Source organism: Gossypium arboreum, chromosome 4, assembly GCF_025698485.1.
Source record: "Gossypium arboreum isolate Shixiya-1 chromosome 4, ASM2569848v2, whole genome shotgun sequence".
Lineage (NCBI taxonomy): Eukaryota > Viridiplantae > Streptophyta > Magnoliopsida > Malvales > Malvaceae > Gossypium > Gossypium arboreum.
The window spans coordinates 23,117,467-23,142,398 of NC_069073.1; the positions used below are offsets into that span (position 1 = coordinate 23,117,467).

The 24,932-nt window shown below is 32.0% G+C and overlaps 1 protein-coding gene across 5 annotated transcripts; it reads left to right on the forward strand.

The window, feature by feature from the left end:
* The first annotated feature begins 6,621 nt into the window (after positions 1-6,621).
* On the forward strand, positions 6,622-19,948 carry LOC108460733 (uncharacterized). 5 transcript variants are annotated; one of them, XM_053027079.1, is made up of 6 exons: positions 6,622-6,749; positions 6,937-7,108; positions 7,328-7,536; positions 7,680-7,739; positions 11,392-11,621; positions 19,396-19,948. In XM_053027079.1, exons 2-6 carry the CDS (start codon positions 7,017-7,019, stop codon positions 19,672-19,674), a joined length of 870 nt encoding a protein of 289 aa, XP_052883039.1. In that variant the 5' UTR covers positions 6,622-6,749; positions 6,937-7,016; the 3' UTR covers positions 19,675-19,948. The 5 variants fall into 5 exon arrangements, with proteins under 5 accessions (XP_052883039.1, XP_052883038.1, XP_052883040.1 ...); XM_053027078.1 differs by having other exon boundaries at positions 6,663-6,908; positions 7,001-7,108; XM_053027080.1 differs by having other exon boundaries at positions 6,663-6,904; positions 7,002-7,108.
* The last annotated feature ends 4,984 nt before the right edge of the window (positions 19,949-24,932 follow it).

The window sequence follows — 24,932 nt, forward strand, 5'->3', positions numbered from 1 at the left end:
TTATTTTGGTAAAAAAAGTAAACTTTATTTTGAGTATAATGGCATGTATAGGTAAATTAGCCAATGTTGGCACACTAATGTTTTGGTTGTAAGTAGCCATCGGAATGGCTAATGTTTGGTATATTTTGATGTAATTATATAAGGTATTAACATGTTTGATATGTGTATTATAATGGATTAAAAATGGGAATTATACAAGTATGTTTAAGAATGCATGATTTGGTAAAATGTACATGTATGTTAATATGGCCAAATAAGTAAATTGGATAAATGAATTTAAGAAGTGATATATTATGCATAAGATTGGATTTTGGGCTTGGTATTAATGTTTTGAATTTGGTTAGTGAAAGTGTTCAATTGTTGTTGTAGGTTGAAGGCAAATTTGGGTGAGAAATAGTGCTTGAAAATGGCCTTATTTTGTCTACACGGCCATGCGCAAGGGCGTGTAGTTTGGCCGTATGTCCCCTGCATCTTAAAAATTAAGAAATAGAATGCTCAAAATTGGTCACACGGGCAGAGACACGGCCATGTGTCTTAGCCATGTATGACACACGGTCTAACACACGGGCGTGTGTCTTGACCGTGTAAATCCTGCATCTAATTTTTGAAAATTAAATTGTCCACATGGCTTGGCACACGGGCATGTGGCTGGCTGTGTGACTCAAGTCAGAGAGTTACACGGGTATGGACACGGGTTGGGACATGGCCGTGTGCCTCACATCGAATGCCCACACAGCCTACCCACACGGGCGTGTGTCCCTTGCATCTAGGAAAATTTTTGAAATTTCACAAAAAATTGTCTGAGTTTCTGATTTAGTCCTGACTTGTTTCTAATGTATAAATTGGACCTCGAGGGTCCATATAAGGTACAACATGATTGAATCATGATATGTTTCGAGTATGAATAGTAAATGACATAATTTAATTGTATTTGTACTGTAAACTCCGATAATACTCTATAATCCTGTTCCGGCGACAGATATGGGTTAGGGGTGTTACAGTACAACACTTTGGACAAGTGTCATGTTGCGAAAAACTATTTCTATAATCTGTTTATGACCAACAATGCCACTAATGATCATGTGGACATGAGTTACATTCTCAATTGTGTTAACCAAGATATGAATGCTCATGCAGAGATTTACGGATGAGGAAATTTTACATGCTTTCAACTAGATGGACCTAAGGAAGGCACCCGACATAGACAACCTCCTTAGAATTTTTTTCAAAGAAAACTGGGAGGTTGTGGGTAAGGATATTATTTCCTATTGTCATGATTTTTTAAATGGTGTTAAAGATATTTCTTGTATAAACAAAACGATTATTGTTCTTATTCCAAAAATTAAAGAACCAACTGACATGGAATTAACATATGTAGAGTGATATACAAAATCATAGCGAAGACCTTAGCAAATCGATTGAAAGGTTTTTTACCAAGGTGCATCAGTCAGAATTAGAGTGCCTTTGTACCGGGAAGAATGATGCACGACAACATCCTTATTGCGTACGAATTAATGCACTACCTCCAAAGTTCCAAAGATGGTTCTAATAAAAGCCTTGTGGTGAAATTTGACATGAGCAAGGCCTATGATCAGATGGAGTGGAAGTTCCTCAAAGATTTCATGAAACATATGGGTTTTGTCGAGGCTTGGATAAATTTAATTTTGAAATGTGTTTGTTTGGTTAAATATGTGATTAAGTGTAATGGTTGTCTTTCGGATACTATTATCCTTAAGAGTGGCCTCTGTCAAGGGGACCCCCTTTTTCCCTATCTTTTCTTATTTTGTATGGAGACATTTTCACGAATGCTTCTCCATGCCTAAGATCGAGGGCTTATCAGGGGTGTTAGGGCTAGCATGCAAGGACATAGTATAAACCATTTATTTTTGTTGATGATGCTCTCCTCTTTACAAGAAATAAAAAGGGGAAGTTGAAGCTTTCATGAAAATTCTTAATGATTTTGAAAATATGTCTGGTCAAAAAATTAACTTAGATAAATCCATGGTATACTTTAACCCGAACACTTCTATTACCCAACATGAGCCCCTCGGTAATACGCTCCGTATGTAGGTTGTTGATAAGTTGGACAATTTTCTCGGTTTACCTTTGCATATCGGCAAAAGAAAATCATTACCTTTTAATAACATCCTTAATCGTTTCTTTTCTAGAATTAATAGTTGGTTTAAACTTCTCTCTTACGGAGGTAAAGAGGTCTTTATTAAATATATTCTTCAAGCTTTACTAACTTATGCTCTCTCTATTTTTCTTGCTCCCATAAGTGTTATCGAGGATTTTAATTCAAGGTTCGGAGGATATGGTGGATGTGCAAAAATAAAGATCGAGGATGGGCAAAGCTCGCATGGAACAATATGTATTCTAAAAGGTATTGGGGCTCGAATTTAGAGACTTTCACTTATTCAATATGGCGCTTCTCGGTAGACAAGTCTAGAGATTACTCACTAAAACAGATAAACTTTGCTACCGTGTTTTCAACTCCAAATACTTCTCGGATGGTAACTTTTTCAACCCTAAAAAAGTTGATAAACCATATTTTACTTGGAGTAGCATAGCTATAGTAGCTAAAAGACTTAGGGTGGATTTGGGGCGGTAGTGCGATGCGGTGCGATGTGTTTAGCTTATTTTTTATCTCACGTTACAACATCGCTATAGTATCTAATCTCACTGCCGCCACTGTTTTTGCACTAACCGCAGATAAACGCACCGCCCATCCAAACTTACCCATAAACATGGTTTCGGTTGGATTGTGGGTGACGGCAAAAAGGTGAACATCCACAATAAAATTTAGGGTTTTAAGGGTTTGGATAGGTCTCTTTTATTTGTCTTAAGGAGCACGTGGGTGAGAGAAAAGTGCATGAGCTGTGGGAGTTTGATAGCAAAGGTTGAAACAGGAATAGGGTGCGTGAAATTTATGGAGAGAACCTAGGGGACCAAATTTGAATATTCCCAATTACCCTAATGAACCGAAAGATAGTTTGGTATGGTTTCGTAGTCAACATGGTCTTTTACTTCCAAGTCAACTTACTTTTGGCTTATTCTCAAAAAAATTGGTATGGGGCCTCACCGTTTGTACTGGAAGATGATATGGAAGCTTAAAATTCTTCCCAAAATTCGGGTGTTTGCGTGGAGGGTGGGTCATGAGATTATGCCCACTAATATGAAAATAGATGCCATTCGCCCTAATGTGAACTCGATGTGCCAGTGTTATAGAGCTGTTAAGGAGATGCTGATCCATGCGATTAAGGAGTGCCCTTTAGCCCGAGCTACACTGGCTTGTGGGGGGTTAGATGATAGAATGATTAGTACCGATTTCGAGCACTGTAACGACTAGCTAGAAGCTGCTATAAGACTACTCGATAAAAAAGCTATGGAAGATCTTATCACTCTTCTTTAGAATTCATGGAACAACAGAAATAACTTTACTTTTCGTGGCAAGGAGAAGGATGCGAAAATTATCTGGGGAAGAACCATTACCTTAAGCAATAGTTTTAGAATCAACAACCTTAACAACAATCCTATGTTCCCTTTACACCCTGCTGTGCAAAACTGGAATAAGCCTGACCAGGGTTTCGTAAAAATCAATGTGGACGCTGGTATTCAAGGGGGTAGAGTGGGACTTGGAATTATTGCTAGGGACGAAAAGGGTTTTGTGCTGGGGGGTCGTGGCTGCTTGAAAGAGATGATGATGAATAGTGCTTGGGCAGAATTGAGGGCAATTGAAGAATGAGTGATTTTGGCCAAGATTTTAAATTTGAAAAAAAGTCAATTTTGAATCTGACAATGCAAGTATTGTTAACAAGTTAAATAGCGATGGATAGGACATCACTTTCATGGGGCAACGTGCGAAAGAGATTTGCATAAAGTTGAAAGATTTTAAAGCTACTTGCTGACTTTATTTGCACTTATGTATTAAACAAAAAATGTATTTGGAATTTTGATGTGAATCATCCCAGAGAAATTCACGAGATTGTAATTCATGAAGCTATTAATCAAAGTTAGGCTTTTATGGTCTTTTTTTATAAAAAAAAAAATACAATATACATTCTACTTGCTTAGCCATATGCAAGCCCTAAACTAAATCCTTAGGCTTGAAAAAGTATACATATTGTGTCATATCCCATTGTAAATTACTTACAAAAATATTAAAGGCATATAATTTAGGAAGGTTTGGTTGATTCAAAATACTTACAAAAGCCTTGTGATACTGCTCCACCTTTCATTTTTGTTTCAAAAAGGCAAGCTCAACCATGGGATCCTAAAACAAATTAGGAGCAAACTTTTCCTTCATCTACTCGCATAAGAATCCCACTCTAGCATATGAAATACCCCTTTCTATTGAGAATAGAAATTGTATTGGTCCAAAGTCTGTCCCTTAAATTGAAGCATAACCATTCAAACCTTGCCATTATCAAGCATCGATTCCCCTTTAAAGTATTGCTTCATTTTTAACCACCATCCTCTAAATCAGACTTCGGTCACTTCAACTTATATGCTTTATTAACAGATTCACCAAAAATTATCTTACTAGGATTAGAACTTGCATCTTCCACAACAACCAACTATGGCTCACTATCATTAGGAGGGAACCTAGGGGGAGCCCCAAGAATACTCTTCCCTTTACCTTTGGACACTTTATTAGCCTCTATAACAACCTTAACAAGTTCTAGCCTTTCTTAATACTGCTCAAATAGATCATTGATCTTAGTTTTAACCTCTGCGTGTATCTCATTCTTGATTTCATCTCTTAAATTATACATTCTTACATCAAGTTTCTTTTCAAGTTCCTATTGCAACTGACTCACATCTTTTTGCATTTGGGTGGTCACATCGTCCTCCCAACCATTGAAAAAGGCTCTGATACCTAATTAATGTAGCTTCTATTGAATTAATAGAATCTTGAGAAAGAAAGTAGAATAGAATAAAGAAAAGAAAAAGGAGAAGGAGAAGAAAAGAAGAGTGAGAGAGAAAAGAGAATTTGGAATAACTTAGATGGAAAAACCAATACAATTGCCCTATCTTTATAACATGATTCTGATAGTTCGGTAGTTATAAAAGACTAAAATAAAATGCATCGTTTTATTGACATCCCATTATTTTTCTCCCATACGACACCTTTTTATTTTAACACACATCAATGAGTTTTGTTCTTTTTTCCCTATTAAGTTTTATTGTCCTTTTCACAATGAAGATTGAAGAATATTTTGTATTTGTAACTTTATTGAGAAACTTGTTCCTCTCTTTTTTTTTTTTCAATAAAAAATTTTTAATTCTTTGAATTGAGTCCTAACATTTTCTAATCAGTTTTACTATGTTTGGAAAAAAAAATCTCTTAGTTAACAATGAATTATGAGAACTCATTACTTTCTTCAGTTTTGATAATTGCAGGTACATTCCTACAAATTCAAATGAATTATAGGTTCGTATTAATTTAAAGTAGTTCGTTCTATTTCTATATATATATATATATATATATATATATATATATATATAACTCAGATTTAACTTTTTTTTACCTAACATGATCCATGTTGGCATGTATCTAAAAATTATTCACATAATAGTTAAGTTAAATGGTTTTAGTAACAAAGATTTTATTGATATAATATCGAAAATTAATGATAAAATTAAAATAATTTTAAAATTTAAAATCAATTTAAAATTAAGATAATAGTTTAGAGACGTATAGTATAGTGTAATTAACTCTAAATAATAAGCAGAGTTAGTTGTAGAATTTTTTATATTTGTTAATTAATATGATAAAAAATATTAATTGATTAATTCTCTAGGAATCGGAGATATTATATTATAACACGGGATTTATTTATTTTATTATTAATAGAATCAAATCAAATCTTCTTCCGTGACTTTTTAGGTCGGTGCCCCATTTTAGCAGTTAATTATAAGGTTTTCTTTTGTTTTCAAAATAAAATCATTTGAGAAATTAGTTTTAATATTATTATATAAATTATAAAATGATTATTTACTTCTTCTTTTTTTGTTTATAGTTATTTTTTGCTTTTTATATTTTTATGAACTTTCTAAACTTTTTATTTTGTTGTAGTTGAATCGAGAATTAATATCAATAGTCTAATCACGTATTCTATTATTTTTATGCTACTATGTGCATTTATTTTGTACGAATAATTATAGGCTATTGGGAATTTCATGAAATAAAAATAATTATAAAGAAAATTAATGGGATCTAAAATAGCCCAAATTTATTCGTAATAATTGTTATAATTATAAAGAAAATTAATGGGATCTAAAATAGCCCAAATTTATTCGTAATAATTGTTACAGAGTTTTTATCAAAACTTAAATGATACATATTCAAATTTTGTTATTTCTATTCTCCTTCATATGATTATATTATATTTATAAAATAAATCAATATTTATTAATAATATAAAATATAACAATATAAATTAAAATAAAATTTTATATTTTGTATTTTATAGTGAGAGAAGGTAAATTAAAGATGTAAAATTTTAAGAAAATTTAAAAGCAGCTGAATTTGGAATAGCTTTAAATTTTAAAATTCTTCATTATTTACTAAAACAAATAAATTTATCTTAAAATTTATAAAATATTGACAAAAATAAAAAAACTCTTTATATTTTTGTCTTTTTCAAAAACAAGAAAAAACACTGTTTTCAGGAAAGTTATCTAAAGGAGATAACAAGGCATTAACGGAAGCGCAAAGGAATAGACCTTTCGTTTGTGCCTGGCAGGTTTTTGTTTTCATTTTTGCTACCAGTTACCAATAAACACCAATTAAAAACCATCTTTTTATCCTATAAAAGCACAATCATCTAGGCTACCTTCAAAAATCTCTCCAACCCACTACCTTGATTCATTTCATCAGCAGCATTATATATATATATATATAGGTAACGAACCTTTTTTGTTGTTTTGCAGCTTTGGATTTACCTTCTGGGTTGTGTTTGATTTTGCTGTTTCTTGATGTTTTCTGGGTGATCAGCAGTTGTGTATTGAGAATGGAGGATCTAGCAAAGAACGTGTTGATCACTTCAGATGGAGATGAAATTTCAGTGAACATTGCTTTGCATTTAGCCAAACGTGGTTGCAGGTTATAAGTTTCCTATTTTAGATGAGTTGATGTTTTGCATATACTTGGGGTTCTTTCATTTATGATCAAAATAGAACATTTTCCATTTCTTAATTTACTGTTGTTTCTTGATTCAATCCAATATCCAAGTGATTAGGTATAAGTTGGTGTTGATTGTTCATGAAATGGAGCAAAAGTTTTTTAACATATAGGAATATGATGTTGTGGGCATGTGATTAGGTTGGTATTAATGGGGAATGAGTGCTCTTTGAGGAGTGCCAAACAGAAAATAATGGATTCAATTATGAAAGTGGTGGTCCCAGAGCCAGTAGCGGTGGTTGGTTTGGACATGGAAGATGAAAGAGAAGGAGCTTTTAATGATGCAGTGGATAAAGCATGGAGAGCTTTTGGACACTTGGATGCTCTTGTCAATTGTCATGCTTACGAAGGTGGGTATCTATTTCTCTCTGGATTTGCTATGAATATCATCTCTGCTGATATTTTTTCCAATTGATGTTGACGTGGCATATAAAATGTTCATATTTTGGGGCAGTTTGGAACTTCTGCCCTTAATATTATCCTCATTTTTCAGATGGGATGGGATTAGATATTAAGCCAAGACGCTTTGATTTTTCAACAATGAACCACCACGGTAAAATTATATTATACTTTAAATTTCATTTTAGCCTCTTTACCAAAAATTATGCAAAATGATCATTATACCTTAAATGAAGGAGCGAAATAGTTCATCTGTTAAATTGTGTCTATTAATTTTATTTATGTCACGCATAATAATTTATGTTTAAGTTTTAAATGTTTTATTTTTTAAAAGAAATTGTTTTTTTTTGCATTTCTAATTTTTCTAAAAGTAGAATATTTTATAAAAATAAAAAAAAGCATGTACTCTTTTAAAATTTTAGAATTTTTATTTTTATGTTTTAATTTTTAAATTTAGAATTTTTATAATTTTGAAATTATGTTTTTATTTATGCTTTTTAATTTTTTATGGTTTTTAGAATTTTGTTTTTGTACAATATAAGACAAAATAGAGTAAGTAAACAATAAAAGGTAGATAGTCAATTTGCTAAAAATAGAAGAGTAGTGCTAATTAAAATGAATAAATGTGTAAATATCACAATGAAATTTATTATTATGTTTTAATATAAAGTGTATTTAACGACGTAATTTTAATAGAGAGACTGTTTTGGTCATTCATATAACATATAATGATCAATTTATTTTTTTAGTAAGGGTCAAAATGTAAATCAAAGTATAGTATAGGACTCGCTATGATACTTTAACAGAAAAAAAAATTGTATAAAAATTGGGTAAACAACACTATTAGTCACCCAATTATTAATAAATTTCTTTTTTGGTCACCAACTATGAAACATTTAGTAAATTTCTTTTTTAGTCACCAACTATGAAAAGTTACAAAAATGGTCACCCAATTATTCAATTTTATCTTTTTTGGTCACTAGTTGGCTAACAATGACAGCTTTTAAAATTAACATGATAGAAGATTTAACCATCGACATTTATACATTATATCAATTTAGTCTTGATTCTAAAAAAATTTAACCCTCAACATTAACACATTGTCTTATTTGGTCTTTTTTTTTTTTTTTTTTTACAGTTTTGCTTTTCTGTGTGATCTTTCACCTAAAAAGTCAAAAATATTATTAGCTAAATTTGATTGAAAAGATACAAAAAAATGAAAACACTAAAAATTTGAAATAATAATTTTCATCTTTTCTTATTCTTTTAAAATTGACCCTTAATGTTACAAAGAAAAAAAGAGAGATTAAATTACACAATGTATAAATATTGAGGGTTAATTTTTTAGAATCAAGATTATATTGACATAATTTATAAATGTTGAGGGTTAAAGTTGCTATTATGCCACTTCTAAAAGTTGTTATAGTTAGCCAGTTGGTGACTAAAAAAGATAAAATTAAATAGCTGAGTGACTATTTTGTAAATTTTCATAATTGAGTTACCAAAAAAAAGCTACTAATAATTTGGTGGTGGCTACTAGTGTAGTCTACCCTTAAAAATTTTGGGTAATATGAGATTCTTAGGATAACTGGGATTTTGTACATAAATGGGTTTAGTCATGGGTAATATTATTTAGATAAATTATATAAATAGTCATTCAACTATTAGTATGTTTTTGTTTTGGTCATTCAAATTTAAAATTTTGTGTTTTACTCAATAATGTTTTTGAAATTTAATATTTTGGCAACTTCTATTAAATCACTAATGAAATGTTGGCACAACCTTTTTTATTGACATAATAACAAATTTAGACTTCCAATGTTTATAGATTTTATCAATTTTTACTAATTCTAAAAACTTTCAACAAATTTAATCAACTTTTTACATTATGTCAATTTAGTCTTGATTCTTAAAAATTCAAAAGAAAATTTAAATAAATTTAAAAATAAAAATTATTTAAAATTTTTTTCGATAAAAATACATAAGATTTTATAAAACTAATAAAACATTTATAGATAAATGAATATCTATTTTTCTCATTTTTAACATGAATTTATTTATTAAAATGATAATTTTATATATAAAATAATTTAAGAGAAAAACTTATGAAGAAGACTTAAGCAGATTCAACTTTTCTCTTCTTTTAATATTAACGACCACTATGTTCATGTTGGGTTAAAACTTACTGCCTAAGGTCGAAAAAGGTAAGAATTTGTGTTTTTAGGCTATTGCCTAGAATGAGTTTATTGCGTTTGAGGTTGTAATGAAGGGCATGCATGATTGGATATATAGGTGAGGATGAGGTCCTAGAGATCTAGTAGGTGGGAAGGCTATGCTGGTAGCTCCACAATTGGTTCCTAGTTCAATGGCACGACGATAGAGGATGTGGAAATTGAGAAGTTTGGAGTAATGGTTATTGGTGTAGGTGGTTGTGGGTGAAGGCGATACCCAGTGCTCGACAAATTTGGCAAAATCTGAGGAACAAGGCTAGATGTATAGTAAATAAATTATTATTTTAAAATAAAACTAAGAAAGGAAAGTTTGAATCGGTTTAAGTCTTGTTTATGGGTTTTAAAGAAAATAATTTATTTATAAAATCAGTATTTTAATAAATAAATTTTGTGTTCAAAAAGTAAAATGGTATTTCTTTATTTATAATTTGTATGTAACTTTATATAAAATAAAATTTTAATATATATTTTTTACTTTTAAAGTTTTTTAACTTTTAATTTTAATTTATTAATAATCAAGACTAAATTGATGAATGTATAAAGTTGGGGTTGATTTTATTGAATTTTTAAAATTATAAACTTTGTAGAATTAAATTAATTATTATGCTAATATTTTGTTAGTAATTTAAGGAACAAATAAATAAAATATCTAATTTTAATAACATTAATAATTAAAATAGATTTTTTAAATTTAGGTGAGTACGACAATAACTGAATTACTATTTATAGTTTGCATTCTATAAGTTTATAAATAGTGGGGAAGAAATATAAAACACCCTTCACCTAAACATGGGTGTTTTTCTTTCTTTTCTCTTTTTAAATTATCAGTAAAAACTAAGTTTTCATTTGAAAATTTTGCCTTTTAAGGTTGATTTGGATGGAAATATTGGTCTTTATATGATTAAAAATATCGAAATTAATTATTATAGTAGTTGTATCGATGAAATTAAAAATAATGGATAAGATACGTTTTGAATTCAATTGTAATGATGGAGATAAGATCAATTATAGTAAAAAGTAGAATTACTATTAAAGATATTAAACTAAAATTTATATTTCATATATGTGATTTATTATATAAATTGATTTATATTTTTATTATATTTATAAATATAGTTGTTTACGTGTGCACAAAGAATAAAAAATATTGAATATCATTTGAAATAAATGAGTTAATGATAAATATTATAAGTAAAAAAACTATTTAAGTAGCTGAAATAGAAGGTTGAACTGCTAAATAAAACAAAATAAAGGATAGACGTGAGGTTAGGAATAGAAGGAAAATGTGCACTTATGTTGGGGAGCAAAATCACGTTGAAGTCAGGCCTCACTAGAAGTAAAAGGGATCCAAATTGTTGCCTTAATTTACTCAAGTTTTCTGTTCAAATGGTTACATTATGTTTGAGTTCTTATCAGCTCCATAACGTGAAGAACAAGTAGAAACATGTAAAGATTGAGAAATTTTGATGGTGATTCACAAGGAAAGTTAAGCAATTAATCCTTGATGTTTTGCATCAAATAGCTAATTATATCTTTCACTGCCACTCCTTCCATTGCTGTGTTCATATATTCCAGGGAAGATGCAAGACCATCTGCAATTAGCTGAAGGAGAGTTCAGAAAAATCGTAAAAGTAAATTTTATGGCTCCATGGTATCTGTTAAAAGCTGTTGGGAGGCGAATGCGGGATCGTAAATCGGGTGGTTCCGTCGTATTCATGACCACCATACTTGGTGCTGAAAGAGGACTTTATCAAGGAGCTGCAGCATATGGTTCATGTTTGGCAGGAGTGCAGCAGTTAGTTAGAGTAAGTAAATGAACTCCTGAGCTTTCCTTTTAGTCTTTAGGCTCTTAACTCATCTGCCACAATCTGCTATAACAGTTAGCTACATTCAAAATTCAGCCTAGTTTCTTTTTTGTTGTAGTTAAAGATTTTGGGTTAAAGCATTATTGTTGGAGAAAATAAATAAGAAATTGAAACCAGGGTTAGTAAAATATGATGGTTTTGAGCAGCGGCGGATTTTAAGATTAAGTTTTGGAGGATCTAGTAAAATTTTTAAATTTTTTAAAAGTTTAATGATAATTTTCGGCTCTAATTTCTTGACTTTTTAGTTTTATTAACATTATAAACTACTAACAATCCCTTGTTAGTTTAAAATGTTGGTAACTTATATCTCAGTTATGCATACAAGATAATATCTCTTGATTTGAACTATCAATTAGGAAATCTGTTTCAGAATTCTAACGAAGTTGTTAGCCTATGAAGATTGAATTGCAACTCCTAGTATTAGAAGTAAAAAAAATACCACAAATAATATTTGTTTATATGCTTGTTAGAGCTTGTTCACTTTTACACAATAGAGAATGAACTTAATTAAGAGTATTTAATACAATCCTTTATACATAATGGATTGCACTAATTTCCATTAAACTTGTTTTAAAATGAACTTTACTAGTGCACAAAGAGACATAGCAATAATTTTTTATTCATTAAACATATCTAATAATAGGGTTGAAACTCATCTTAATTGTAGTCTCGCTTAAATAAAATTATTGTTATCTTAGATTAGAGTTCGAATCACTAATATAATCAATTCATAGGTTAACACATACAAATTTCTATTTTACAATATGTTTTTAATAATTTTTTCTAGAAAATAATTGGGGTCGATTATGACCACAAACTCTAATTCTCATCAAAATAAATTGCAACTAATCTATTTTCATAACTTTAATCCAATTTGAAGTTGGATAAAAAAGATGTCAATCATTTGTCTTTTAAGATTAAAAGTTAATTTAATGTCTTTTCTTTAATAAATAGAGTTAAACTTATCAAGTTATATGGCAGTATTTAATAAGTTAACAAAGAAAAATTATATCAAAACTTATTGCACTATGGTGATGTCTTCAATTACTTCTTAAAAACCAACACCCCACCATATGCTAAAATTTACTTTCTTTAATTAAAAATGTTTGATATCCTCAAACTATTATATATATACACATCAATTTTCTCATTCATTCATTTTCTCCATTATTTGGTACATCTTTATTATCGCTTTACCATAAAACCTCCATCTATTCATTAAGACCTTAATGAAATGTTATTAACACAATTAGTAATATCTTGAATTTTTGAATAACAAAATGTCTACTCCATAACATTATTATGCTTTACAAAACATAATACAAAACAATGCCTTTAAATCTATTTTAGACACATTTATGCAACCTACCATATAAATATCATTATCCAAGATCACTTTATCAAATATGATTTAGTTACTTACGAACTTAAAAAATTCATTCAAGAACTTAATAATCCATAATTTGTCTTAGAATAATCTTTTAGGTTATTCCATACAAACAACTAAGTCATCACACATTCATAGTTCATTTTCAAATAACCTAGCTGTGAAAATAGAATGTCGGTAATGACAATATATCATAAAGAAAAGAGAAATAAAAATAAAGACACAGATGTTTACGTGGAAATCCTTTCAGGAAAACATCACGAAACATCACGGACAGAGGAGAAAAAAATTCACTATGTCGAATTCGAATGAATACAAGAGGAGTAGAGGAGTAGACTATGTCTATTTATAGGCTTGTAAAATCATAATCTAATAGAAGTGTAGTAAGATTGAAACACCTTATTCTAATAAATATCAAATAGATGGAGTTTAATAAGGTTTAAAAAACCTTATTCTACACTAAAATAAAAGAAGTGTAGTTCTATATTGATTTTACTTTTATTTTATTTTACTACTGTATTTTATTTAAATAAGGATTCGGGTCACTTAATTCTAACAATCTCCACCTTGACACGAATTCTCAATGAACAAGTTCTTCATCGCGAACTCTCAATGAACAAGTTCTTTATCGCGAACTCTCAATGAACAAGTTCTCCACTTCTTCCATGAAACCCCTTAAGGGTTTAACTTCAACAATGAACATCAACCAAGTCTAGCAATGCTCAAACTTGGTTATAGAAAGTGACTTAGTCATCATATCTGCAGGATTTTCATGAGTACTAATTTTGCTCACAACAATATCGCCACGAGCAATAATATCACGAACAAAATGATACCGAACATCAATATGTTTTGTTCTCTCATGAAACATTTGATCTTTTGTAAGGAAGATGACACTCCGACTATCACAAAATACTGTACTGACTTGAAGGTCTTCATTGAGTTCACTAAAGAGTCCCTTCAACCAAATAACTTCTTTATAAGTCTCAATAATTGCCATGTACTTAGCTTCAGTGGTAGACAAAGTGACTGTAGTTTGCAAAGTGGCTTTCCAACTGATTGCACAACCTCCGATTGTAAAGACATAGCTTGTAAGAGATCTTCTTCTATCCAGGTCTCTAGCAAAATCAACATCAACATACCCAATGACTCCATCTCTAGTTCTTCCAAATTGAAAGCAAACATCAATAGTACCTCGTAAGTATTTTAAAATCTATTAAACTGCTTTCCAATGTTCTTTAACGGGATTCGTCATGTATCTACTAACTGCACTGACTGCATATGATAAATCTAGACGTGAACAAACCGTAGCATACATGAGAGATCCCATTACACTAGAGTATAGAACATGTGACATGTACTCAATCTCATCATCTGATTGTGGAGACAAAGCCGATTAAAGTTTGAAATGGGCAACTAAAGGAGTAATAATAGGCTTAGCACTTTGCATATTGAACCTGCAAAGGACTTTCTCAATGTACCCCTTCTAACTTAGGTACAATTTACTTGCTTTTCTATCTCTGAGAATCTCCATACCAAGTATCTTCTTTGCTGGTCCCAAATTTTTCATCTTAAATTCTTCACATAGTTGGGCTTTAACCTTTCTTATCTCTCCTTTATCTTTCGCTGCTATTAACATGTCATCAACATAAAGGAGTAGATACACAAAAGAACCATTACTATTTTTCTTAAAGTAAACACAACTGTCAAAGCTACTTCTTTTGAAATCGTGAGAAGTCATAAAGGAAACAAACCTCTTATACCACTGTCTTGGTGACTGTTTCAAATCGTAAAAGGACTTTTTCAGCAAGCAAACATAGTCCTCTTTTTCTGAGACTGTAAAACCCTCTGGTTGTTGCATGTAAATATCCTCCTCAAGTTCTCCATGCAAAAATACAATTTTTACATCTAATTGCTCAAGCTCCAAATCATGCATGGCCAATACCAAGCAAAGCTCGAATCGAACTATGCTTTACAACTAGGGAGAACACATCTGTGAAGTCCACTTCTGGAATTTAGCTGTAACCCTTTGCAGCAAACCTTACTTTATATCCGGGTTCTTTAATTTTTGGAGTTCATTCTTTCTTTTTAAACACCCATTTACAACGAACAACCTTTTTACCTTTAGGAAGTTTCACAAGATCCTATGTTCTATTTTTGTAGAGTGATTTCATTTCCTCTTGCATAGCAAACATCTACTTTTTTGAGTCTTCATATCTAACCGCCTTAGAATAATTAGATGGCTCTTGGTTTGCATCTATATCTTTAGCCAAATTTGAAGCTAAGCAACTAGATCAGCCTTAGCATACTTATTTGGAGGTTTAATTTCTCTTCTAGTTATATTTTTTGGCGATAGAGTATTGTGGTTAAGAAACAACTCTATTCTGAATTTTTGTACTGGCTTGAGGAGTCAACTCTGTTGTAGATTCTGGATTAATCTGATACTCCACCTATTTTTGATTTTCTTTATTGGAAGAGTCTTTAAGAGATAAGTTAGGTACTATAGCAGTTTCATCAACAACAACATCTCTGCTAATTACAACTTTTTTATTTTCAGGACACTATAGCTTATACCCTTTTACACCAGCTTTATAACCAAGAAAAACACATTTAATGGATCCTAGTTCCAATTTTTCATTATCAACATGAGCATACGTAGGACACCCAAAGATTTTTAAATCAGAATAGTCAGCAGGATTACCAGACCATACCTCTTATGGAGTTTTTTTCTCAATGGCAACGGATGGAGATTGATTGATTAAAAAACATGCAGTAAAGCTGCTTCGGCCCAAAACAACTTTGGTATGTTATCATTCAACAACATACATCAAACTTTCTCCATAATCGTTTTGCTCATTCGTTCTGCAATGCCATTTTGTTGTGGAGTATGACGAATTGTTAAATGTCTCACGATCCCTTTTGAATTGCATAGTTCATTAAACTCATCAGAACAGAGCTCTAAGCCATTGTTTGTGCGGAGTTGTTTTATTTGTTTTCCCGTTTGCTTTTCAATCATAGTTTTCCAAGACTTAAATGTAGAAAACACATCGCTTTTCTGCTTCAGGAAGAACGCCTAAACATTTCTGGAAAAATCATCAATAAAAGTTAGCATATAATTAGCTCTACCTTTCGAAGGCACTCTGGCTGACCCCTACATATCAAAATGAATATACTCCAATGTTCCCTTCATGTTATTGTTTCCTCTGGTGAATCGAACTCTCTTTTGCTTCCCATAAACGCAGTGCTCACAGAACTTTAGTTTGCAAATTCCTTGCCCGTCAAGAAGTCCTCTTTTGCTCAATTCTGTCATGTCATTCTCACTTATATGCCCTAGGTGCATATGCCAAATTTTAGTAATATCATCATCTGACAAAGAAGAGGAAGCGACAACTGCATCACCAGTAACAGTTGAACCTTGCAAAATATATAACTTGGCAGTCTTTTTCTGCCCTTTCATCACAACGGGGGAACCTTTGGAAATCTTCAAAACCCCACTTTTAGCTATGTATTTGTACCCTTTTGAATCAAGAGTACTCAACGAAATTAAATTTCTCTTCAATTCTAGAACATGTCGCATGTCATTAAGTGTTTTGACAACTTTGTCAAACATCTTAACTTTAATCGTTCCAACACTTGCAATTTTACACAAAGCATTATTTCCCATCAAAACAACTCCTTCAGACACTATTTCATAAGTCATAAACCAATCTTGATTGGGACTCATGTGGAAGATGCAGCCCGAATCAAGGATCCATTCCTCGCTCACTTTAGAATTGTTGACAGAAGCGACTAGAAGTTCACCATCGCTGTAGTCTTCTACAACATCAGCTTTACCAAAATTTTTTGGTTATTTTCCCTTTTGATTCGTAGGCTCTCTTTTGATCTTGTTTTGTAGCTTATAGCACTCAGATTTAATGTGCCTTTTCTTCTTACAGAAATTACAAGTTTTACCTTTGTTTGAAGACTTCGATCTACCCTTGGATTTACCGCGAGGATTCCGTTCCTATGTCCTTCCATGATCATAATTAGCATTTCTATCTTGTCTCCTACGAATAATAGGACCCTCTCCCTGAGAGTCGGGTTTAACCACAATATACTTCATCTTATCATACGAGGTTAAATAATCATAAACCTCATAAACTGTGAGAGACTCGCAGCCATAGAAAATCTCTAAAGGTTGACTAAGAGGGGTGCAACGAATAAAGTAGAATTAACCCTAAATCTTCCTTATCATACTGAACCTCCATGGCCTCCAAGTTTGAGAAAACTTTTTAAACACTGTTAAGTGTTCATGTATAGACGCACCTTCTTCCAAATGATGAGCATAAAGACGCTGCTTCATATGCAACTTGCTGGTTATAGTTTTCGACATATATATCTGTTTTAGCATCTTCCATAATGCAGCAGCGGTCTTCTCCTTCATTGCATCTTGCAAAATTTTGTTAGACAAATGTAGATGTAATTGTGTTAACGTTTTTCGATCCTTACACTTCTTCTCTTCATCCGTTAATGTCAAAGGCATCTTTTCTATGTCTAGCAGGGCATCCTCTAGTTCCATCTGCATAAGAACTGCTTGTATCTTAATCTGCCACAATACAAATCTGGCGTTGCGATCCAACAGCGGAATTTCATACTTCAAAGACACCATTACCATGATCGAGATGAACAACCCGGAAGCTCAGATACCAATTTAGAAAAATAGAATGTCAATAATGATAATATATCTCAAAGAAAAGAGAAATAAAAATAAAGAACACACAAATTTTTACGTGGAAACCCTTTTGGGAAAAAATTACGGGCAGAGGAGAAGCAAAATCACTATGTCAAATTCAAATGAATACAAGAGGAGTAGGCTATGTCTATTTATAGGCTTGTAAAACCATATTCTAATAGGAGTGTAGTAAGATTGAAACACCTTATTGTAATCAATATTAAATAAATAGAGTTTAATAAGGTTTAAAAAACCTTATTCTAAAATAAAATAAAAGAAGTGTAGTTCTATATGGATTTTACTTTTATTTTATTTTACCACTGTATTTTTTTTAAATAAGGATTCTGGTCACTTAATTCTAACACTAACTTTAAAAAATAATATTGTCTTACCTCAAACAATACATGAAAACATAATTTATCAAGTGAACTATAAAATAAAGTTTTGTTTCAATAGTAAAGGAATTGTGTGTAAGCTACATGTCCTTCTTATCTTAGTTGAAATCATTTTTAACATATGTTATCTTACTAATAGAATTGCAACAACTAACTTATTCACTATACCTTATAATTTATTTGATAGCTTTTGCAATAAGTTTTATTTATTGTCATATGTACATCTTCCTTCTTTAAATGAAGCATTAGTCATTCTATAATAACTTATTTTCACAATGACAACATGCACCATTATATTTTTAAATCAACATAAAGTTCTTTCTTTGGAGATTCATCCAGACTATATTTTTACTATATCATGCACATTTGACATAAAAGTTCATATTTTTTTATGTTTCTTGTGATACTCATTCTTCTCATTTGAAAATTAGTCACAAGCTTTCAAAAGATAATTATAATAAAGTTTGTGTCTTGAAACTTTTGATAATAATAAAATCTTAGAGTAATGATATTAAATGGATTTAGAAAATTTGTTTATCAACAACATTTAGTTGTTACCATATAATATACATGTAAAAATCATAAAGTACTAATAAAAACATATATATAAGAAGTTAAAAATTTATTCGACTTACTTGATGAAAAATTATGAACTTGTTCATCAATGGTAAGCATTTATTTAATCTTTTTAGTCATTAATTTTTATAGTTTCAAATGCAATCTTTGAAAATCGTTTAATGTGCGATTTTAATATATTGCACTTTGTAAGCATAAAATAATTCTTGTTTCATATGAAATAGGTGTTAGAGCCTTAAGATTCTTAGAATAACAAATAAGAAATTGAAACAAGAAGCTTCGGGGAATGTAACACTTTTCTTAAAGTTTTAATATGCCTTCAAGATACAATACAACAAAACTCTCAACACTCCAATCACAATAATTGAAATAACTAATAGAGAAGTCTTTTATATAGATATCCAATAGGTGTATCTTTTAATGAGATGTCTTTTAAAAGAGTTGTGTTGTTTCAAAAGATAAATTTACTTGAAAATTATCTTTTTGTAAAATAACTTTACAAGCAAAAAAAAAAATGTCTTAACAACACAACTAATCACAAATAATTATAATTTTTAACTCTAATTTCTTGACTTTTCTAGATAATATAATATTGTTACCTACCAACATTATAGACTATTAACAATTTTTTATTACTATTATTAGGTATCTGCTTTGGAGATTGGAAAACACAATATTAGGGTTAATGCAATTGCTCGTGGTTTACACTTAGAAGATGAATTTCCTAAGTCAGTTGGAAAGGTCAGAGCAGAGAAGTTGGTGAAAGCAGCAGCTCCATTGCAAAGATGGTTGGATGTTAAAAATGATTTGGCTTCAACTGTCATCTATCTAATCAGTGATGGTTCATGCTATATGACAGGAACAACCGTATTCGTTGATGGGGCACAGTCAATAGTTAGGCCTCGTATGCGATCATATATATAGTTCCTTTTACTATTACACTGACACAAAAAGCATGCATTTAGTTTGTTAGGTGTGAGAACTATATGTTTTTTTTTACATATGATTTATTGAAGAGGTCATAAACTTAGCTAAATCAACGAGTACCAAGTGACATGTTCAATTCATTTACTTTTAGGTGTGGAGGTTTTGTAAGATTAAAATGTTTGTGAACTGGAAGTGATGATTGAAAGTGATTTAACATGTATACTTCAATTTAGATAGTTTGAAATAAGCCTAAAATAAATATTGTTTCAAATACCCATCCAATCATCTGTATTTGATATGTTGAATTTATAAATGTATGGATAAGAAATAAAATGTTGATGATATTTATTCATTCACCAATATGTTTTGAAACATAAATAAATGATAAAAAACTAATTACTTTTATACTCTTGTATGATGGAGGAAAATAATTCAAATAAAAACAAATCAACACCAAAAATAACAAACAACAAATAGAAGTTAAATAAGAGGCCAAGCAAACTAATACTCATTATATGACAATCTGCCTCCCAATATCAGTAATATAACAATGTTAACTTGATTAAATGGAGGTCAAATGTTATTTTTCGTAGTAGTTTGATAAATGTATATGCTAGCTAATCCACAACATGAACGTGAATAACATCAAGCTACTTGCATAAGACTAGATTGCAAACGAAGTGAGTCCATAAAAATATGTTCCATTCTGTTGTGAATAGTGGGATTCTCACATAAGTGACACCAACATTATCATAATAGATTGTGGGAGATTTTTGCATTGGTAAGGGAAGTTTTAGTCATAATTTTTTTTACTTAAGTACCTTAAGTTATAACATTTATAACATTATAATATTTTGCTTCAATGGAATATCAGCTGACAATATTATGCTTCTTAGAGGATTGAGCAACTGAGTTAAATCTAGAGAATAGAATATAGCCTAGGGTTGAGCTATGATCATCATTGTCTCTAGCCTAATCAACATTGGAATATGCATACATACTAGATCATTTCTCTTGATAAGCTGAAAGCCATAGTGATAGGTACCTTGAAGGTACCTAAATACCCGTTTTGTTGCTTTCCAATGCAATCCAAAGGGTGCACACATGTATTGCGAAAGTTTGTCCATAGAGAAATTGATGTTAGGTCGTGCAAAAGATACATATTGTAGTTTAGTAATTGGATGACGATAATGAGTTGCATTAGTTGGGGTTGCCCCATCATTAGTGTGAAAATTATTCATGTTGCTCATGGGTGTCTTGGTTGGGTCGCATTTATCCATATTTTCTTCAACTAGTAGCTCATTAACATAATTTGTTTTGGAAAAAAGAAGAAGAAGAAGAAGAAACGTTCCACTAATCTATTGTAAAACTACAATGCTAAAAATATGTTCAAAGAACCAAGTTCAATTGGTAGAGACGACAATGGCAATTGCGGATGGTATGTTATGTGACAGCCTTAAAACGACCCTAGTCGGAATGTGGTTTCGGGACCACAAAACTGAGGCATAAAAATAATTTAAAATTTATTTTGATGCCTATAATGTGTTAACTCATGTGTGACATTTTGATGTTTTGATTTAGAGTTATAAATGTGAATTTCACTAGAAAGGACCTAGTAGTAAACTTTGAAAGTATGATGGGGAAATGTGTGATGACTAGTTGATCATGCATGCAAAAATGAGGGTTTGCATGTCAAATTTCCCATTTAAGAACTAGTGGCCAGCCATGACAAGGGGATGGGCAAAACATGTCATGAAACATGTTTTGTAAGTGGTTTATGTTGGATAAATAAAATAAGGAGTATGGAAAAAAAAATGTGTGTGATGGCTTCTCCCCCCTCCCCATTGCCGTGAAGGTAAGAAAGAAAACAAAAAAAAAGTGTTCATCTTTGAACATCTTTGGCTAAAAAATTGAAGAAAAAAGGGAAGAAGGGAGGGAAGCATTCGGCTATCCTAGGTCACTATTAAGGTAAGTTGATGTTGTGCCATGAGATTCAAGCATGTTTTAGTAGTTAGCTTGAGTTCTAACTAGCCCATGGTTCAAATCTTCACTATGTCATGGAGATAATGTTCGGCTAAGGTGGATTTGTGGATGTCATTTGCATGCTAAAAGTAAAGCTTGTAATGATGCATGGTATGGTGTTGTATGGCATTCGGCCATGGTAGGAAGTAAAAGAAAACTATGGTCGTTGTTCATGTTATTTGAATGAGAAATGGTAGTAAGGTGAGGTACAAATGTTAGTGTTTGATTTACTAGTGTATATGTGTTTATTAGCCTAGTTTTGAACTTGAAACAAAATGGTGTTTAGTCGATACAAGTGACCATACTTGTAGAATGCATCAAGAGTTGCAATCGACCTCAACATAGACATGTATGTTCTACCACATGAATGAGTACGTAAGTTGATGTGTATGCTCGGCTATAGGTAGCCTATTGATGGCTTTAGCTTGACTTAGAAAATTCGCTAAAGGAAATATTAACTAGTATGTTGAATTCGATTCGTGATTTCGCACCCATGTGACTCTATGTCTAATGTATATATGGGCTAAGTACCTTGAGCTTCTCTTTGATGTTCGAATGAATTGTATTGAATTGCTTGATGTGATTAAAATGTGCATGACCATTGTGTATTTGAGCTAAAGGGTGGCCATATGACCTTTTAAACTCCTTGTCATATTCGGCCATAAGCTAGCATAATGAGACTTTAATAAGTTAAATTTGTGTGAATTAGCTCAAGAGCTTAGAGGACCACATTTGGATAAGGGGAAGGAAAAAGTGATCGAATAGCCGTCGAAATCGCTCGACCACATTCGAGGTAAGTCTTCGAGTAATGATCCTACTTGTATTATATTGAAATGATTTGTCATATTATGGCGGATAGCCGAATGTGTGTAGGGACTACGTTGTAAAGTCAATTGAAATCATGCTATTTGTGTGTGGCTATTGAGCCGAAATTGGAAAGGTTTGATCAATGTTTTGTGTTTGAGCCTTAGTAACGAAAATGAAATATGGACGTGTCGTGATTTTTGATATATGTGTGCGTGAGCAATTGAATGATACCCGGGCTAAGCCCCGAAGGCATTTATGCTAGTGATTATATCCGGGTTAAGACCCGAAGGCATTTGTGCGAGTTGCTATATCCGGGTTAAGACCCGAAGGCATTTGTGTGAGTTGTTATATCCGGGCTAAGACCCGAAGGCATTTGTGCGAGTTGTTATATCTGGGCTAAGACCCGAAGGCATTTGTGCGAGTTGTTATATCCGGGCTAAGACCCGAAGGCATTTGTGCGAGTTGCTATACCCGGGTTAAGACCCGAAGGCAATTGTGCTTGTGGTTATATCCGGCTAAATTTTGAAGAAACTTGGTTTGAGGGTGAACGTTTTGTGCTGCAATAAATTCAATTAATACGCTTGAAAAACCCAAACGATAAGGTATGTTTGCATGTGCATCGGAAAACTTGATTCGTTTGAAATAGTATTCGTTCAATCGACTAACGAACTTTCGGCTCTTAGATAGGTTGATACCTTGTGTGTGTATATGTTGATGAAGTGTGAAGTAAGTATGATTATGAGAATGTGTATTACTAAAGTGATCCATTTAGCTATGTGAATGTAATACTTTAGTCAAAGTTGATTTCATTACTTGAGACTTACTAAGCATTAAAATGCTTACCCCCGTTGCTTTGGTTCTCTGTTTTATAGATTTTGCTCGTTAGCTATCGAATTCGGGATCATCGAAGTTGAAGTCATCCACACTATCAAAGCCCTTTTGGTACTCTTTTAGTTGAACTCTGGATATGGCATGTATAGGACTACCCTTTGCTGTTTTTTTTTAAGTACGTTTTGTGATGTATGTGTGTACAGCCATGCGAAAATGGCTCGTAAAAGTGGAGTATGGCATTAGACCATTTGTGTTTATGTATATATGTATGGTTTCATGATGTGATTACGGACTGGAATGGAAGTGTAGGGCAAATGATCAGCCATTGGAATGGCTAAATATGATTATATGTGGACCCATGTATGACAAAACTCTAGTTGGTCCATGGAAACCACGAAATAGGTAAAGTTTACCTTGAAAATAGATGCTGACAGCAGCAGTGGTGTGGATTTGAAAAATCACTAAAAATTGTAGGAATGGAATTAAATAGTGAATAAATTATGTAAATGAACCTTGATGAATCTACTTTCATATGGAAGAAACGAAACTGTCATATGAATTATATGTTAAGAGATATTAAAGTTCTCGTGAAACAGGGCCAGAACGGTTTCTGGATCCCCTGTTCCGACTTTGGAAATTCATTATAAATTAAAAAGAGATAATTAGAGTCATGATATATATGTATAGATTCCTCTTTGAGTCTAGTTTCTATAGAAACAAACGGCATCAGTATTGAATCCTTGTACAGGGAGATATCCAAGTCGCAATGCGCGAAGGTCAGTGTAGATGATCCCTGTAACAGGGGAGACTTTAACTAATAAACTGTACTAATTGGACCACCAAAAATTCTATAAAAAATTATGTAGATAGACATATGAGTCTAATTTCAGGGAAAAATGACAAATCTGATTTTCGAGCTTTGAAACTCAAGATATGATTTTTAAGGCGACAGTGACGCAAAGAACAAACTTTGTCCGAAATTTTAAATGGACTGTGAAAATAATTAAGTTAAGTCTATGTGCACCTTGTGTTCGACTCGATAGCGGACTCGGACTGCACGGGTGTTACAATTTTATTGGTATCAGAGCTACGGTTAGTCGATTCTAGGACTACCGTAATGCGGTTGGGTCTAGCTATACATGCCATTTTATGTGATTATTTGATAGTGTGGTGATTTCGACAATTGAAATGTGTTTATTTATAGTAATGGATCCCGATCCCGACCGAAGCGGTGGTGATGATCTTGAGAGTGTAGCGCTGCTCCCAAGACAAGGGACGGCGCCGGCGGACTCTCAACCTAATGCTAGTAATCCAAATGATGAAGCTAGACAAGCTTTCTATAGCGTGATGAATGATTGGTTCAACCAATACATTCGAACTAATATGGTCATTCCACAACCTCCATTCCCAACAAACACAACCCCGCACCTACAATGTTGCCAGAATCGACCAAATAAGGTCGAATAAGCCCCAGTTGATGTAATCCGAAAACATGGGGCTCTTGAATTTAAAGCTACGAATAGCGACGATGCCGAGCAAGCTGAATTTTGGTTGGACAACACTATCCGAGTACTCGATGAGCTATCTTGTACACC

Coding starts and splice junctions, on each gene's coding strand:
- LOC108460733 (XM_053027079.1), top strand. CDS start 7,017: ATGGAGGATCTAGCAAAGAACGTGTTGATCACTTCAGATGGAGATGAA. Junction 7,109..7,327: donor TTAGCCAAACGTGGTTGCAG/GTTATAAGTTTC, acceptor GCATGTGATTAG/GTTGGTATTAATGGGGAATG. Junction 7,537..7,679: donor CAATTGTCATGCTTACGAAG/GTGGGTATCTAT, acceptor CTCATTTTTCAG/ATGGGATGGGATTAGATATT.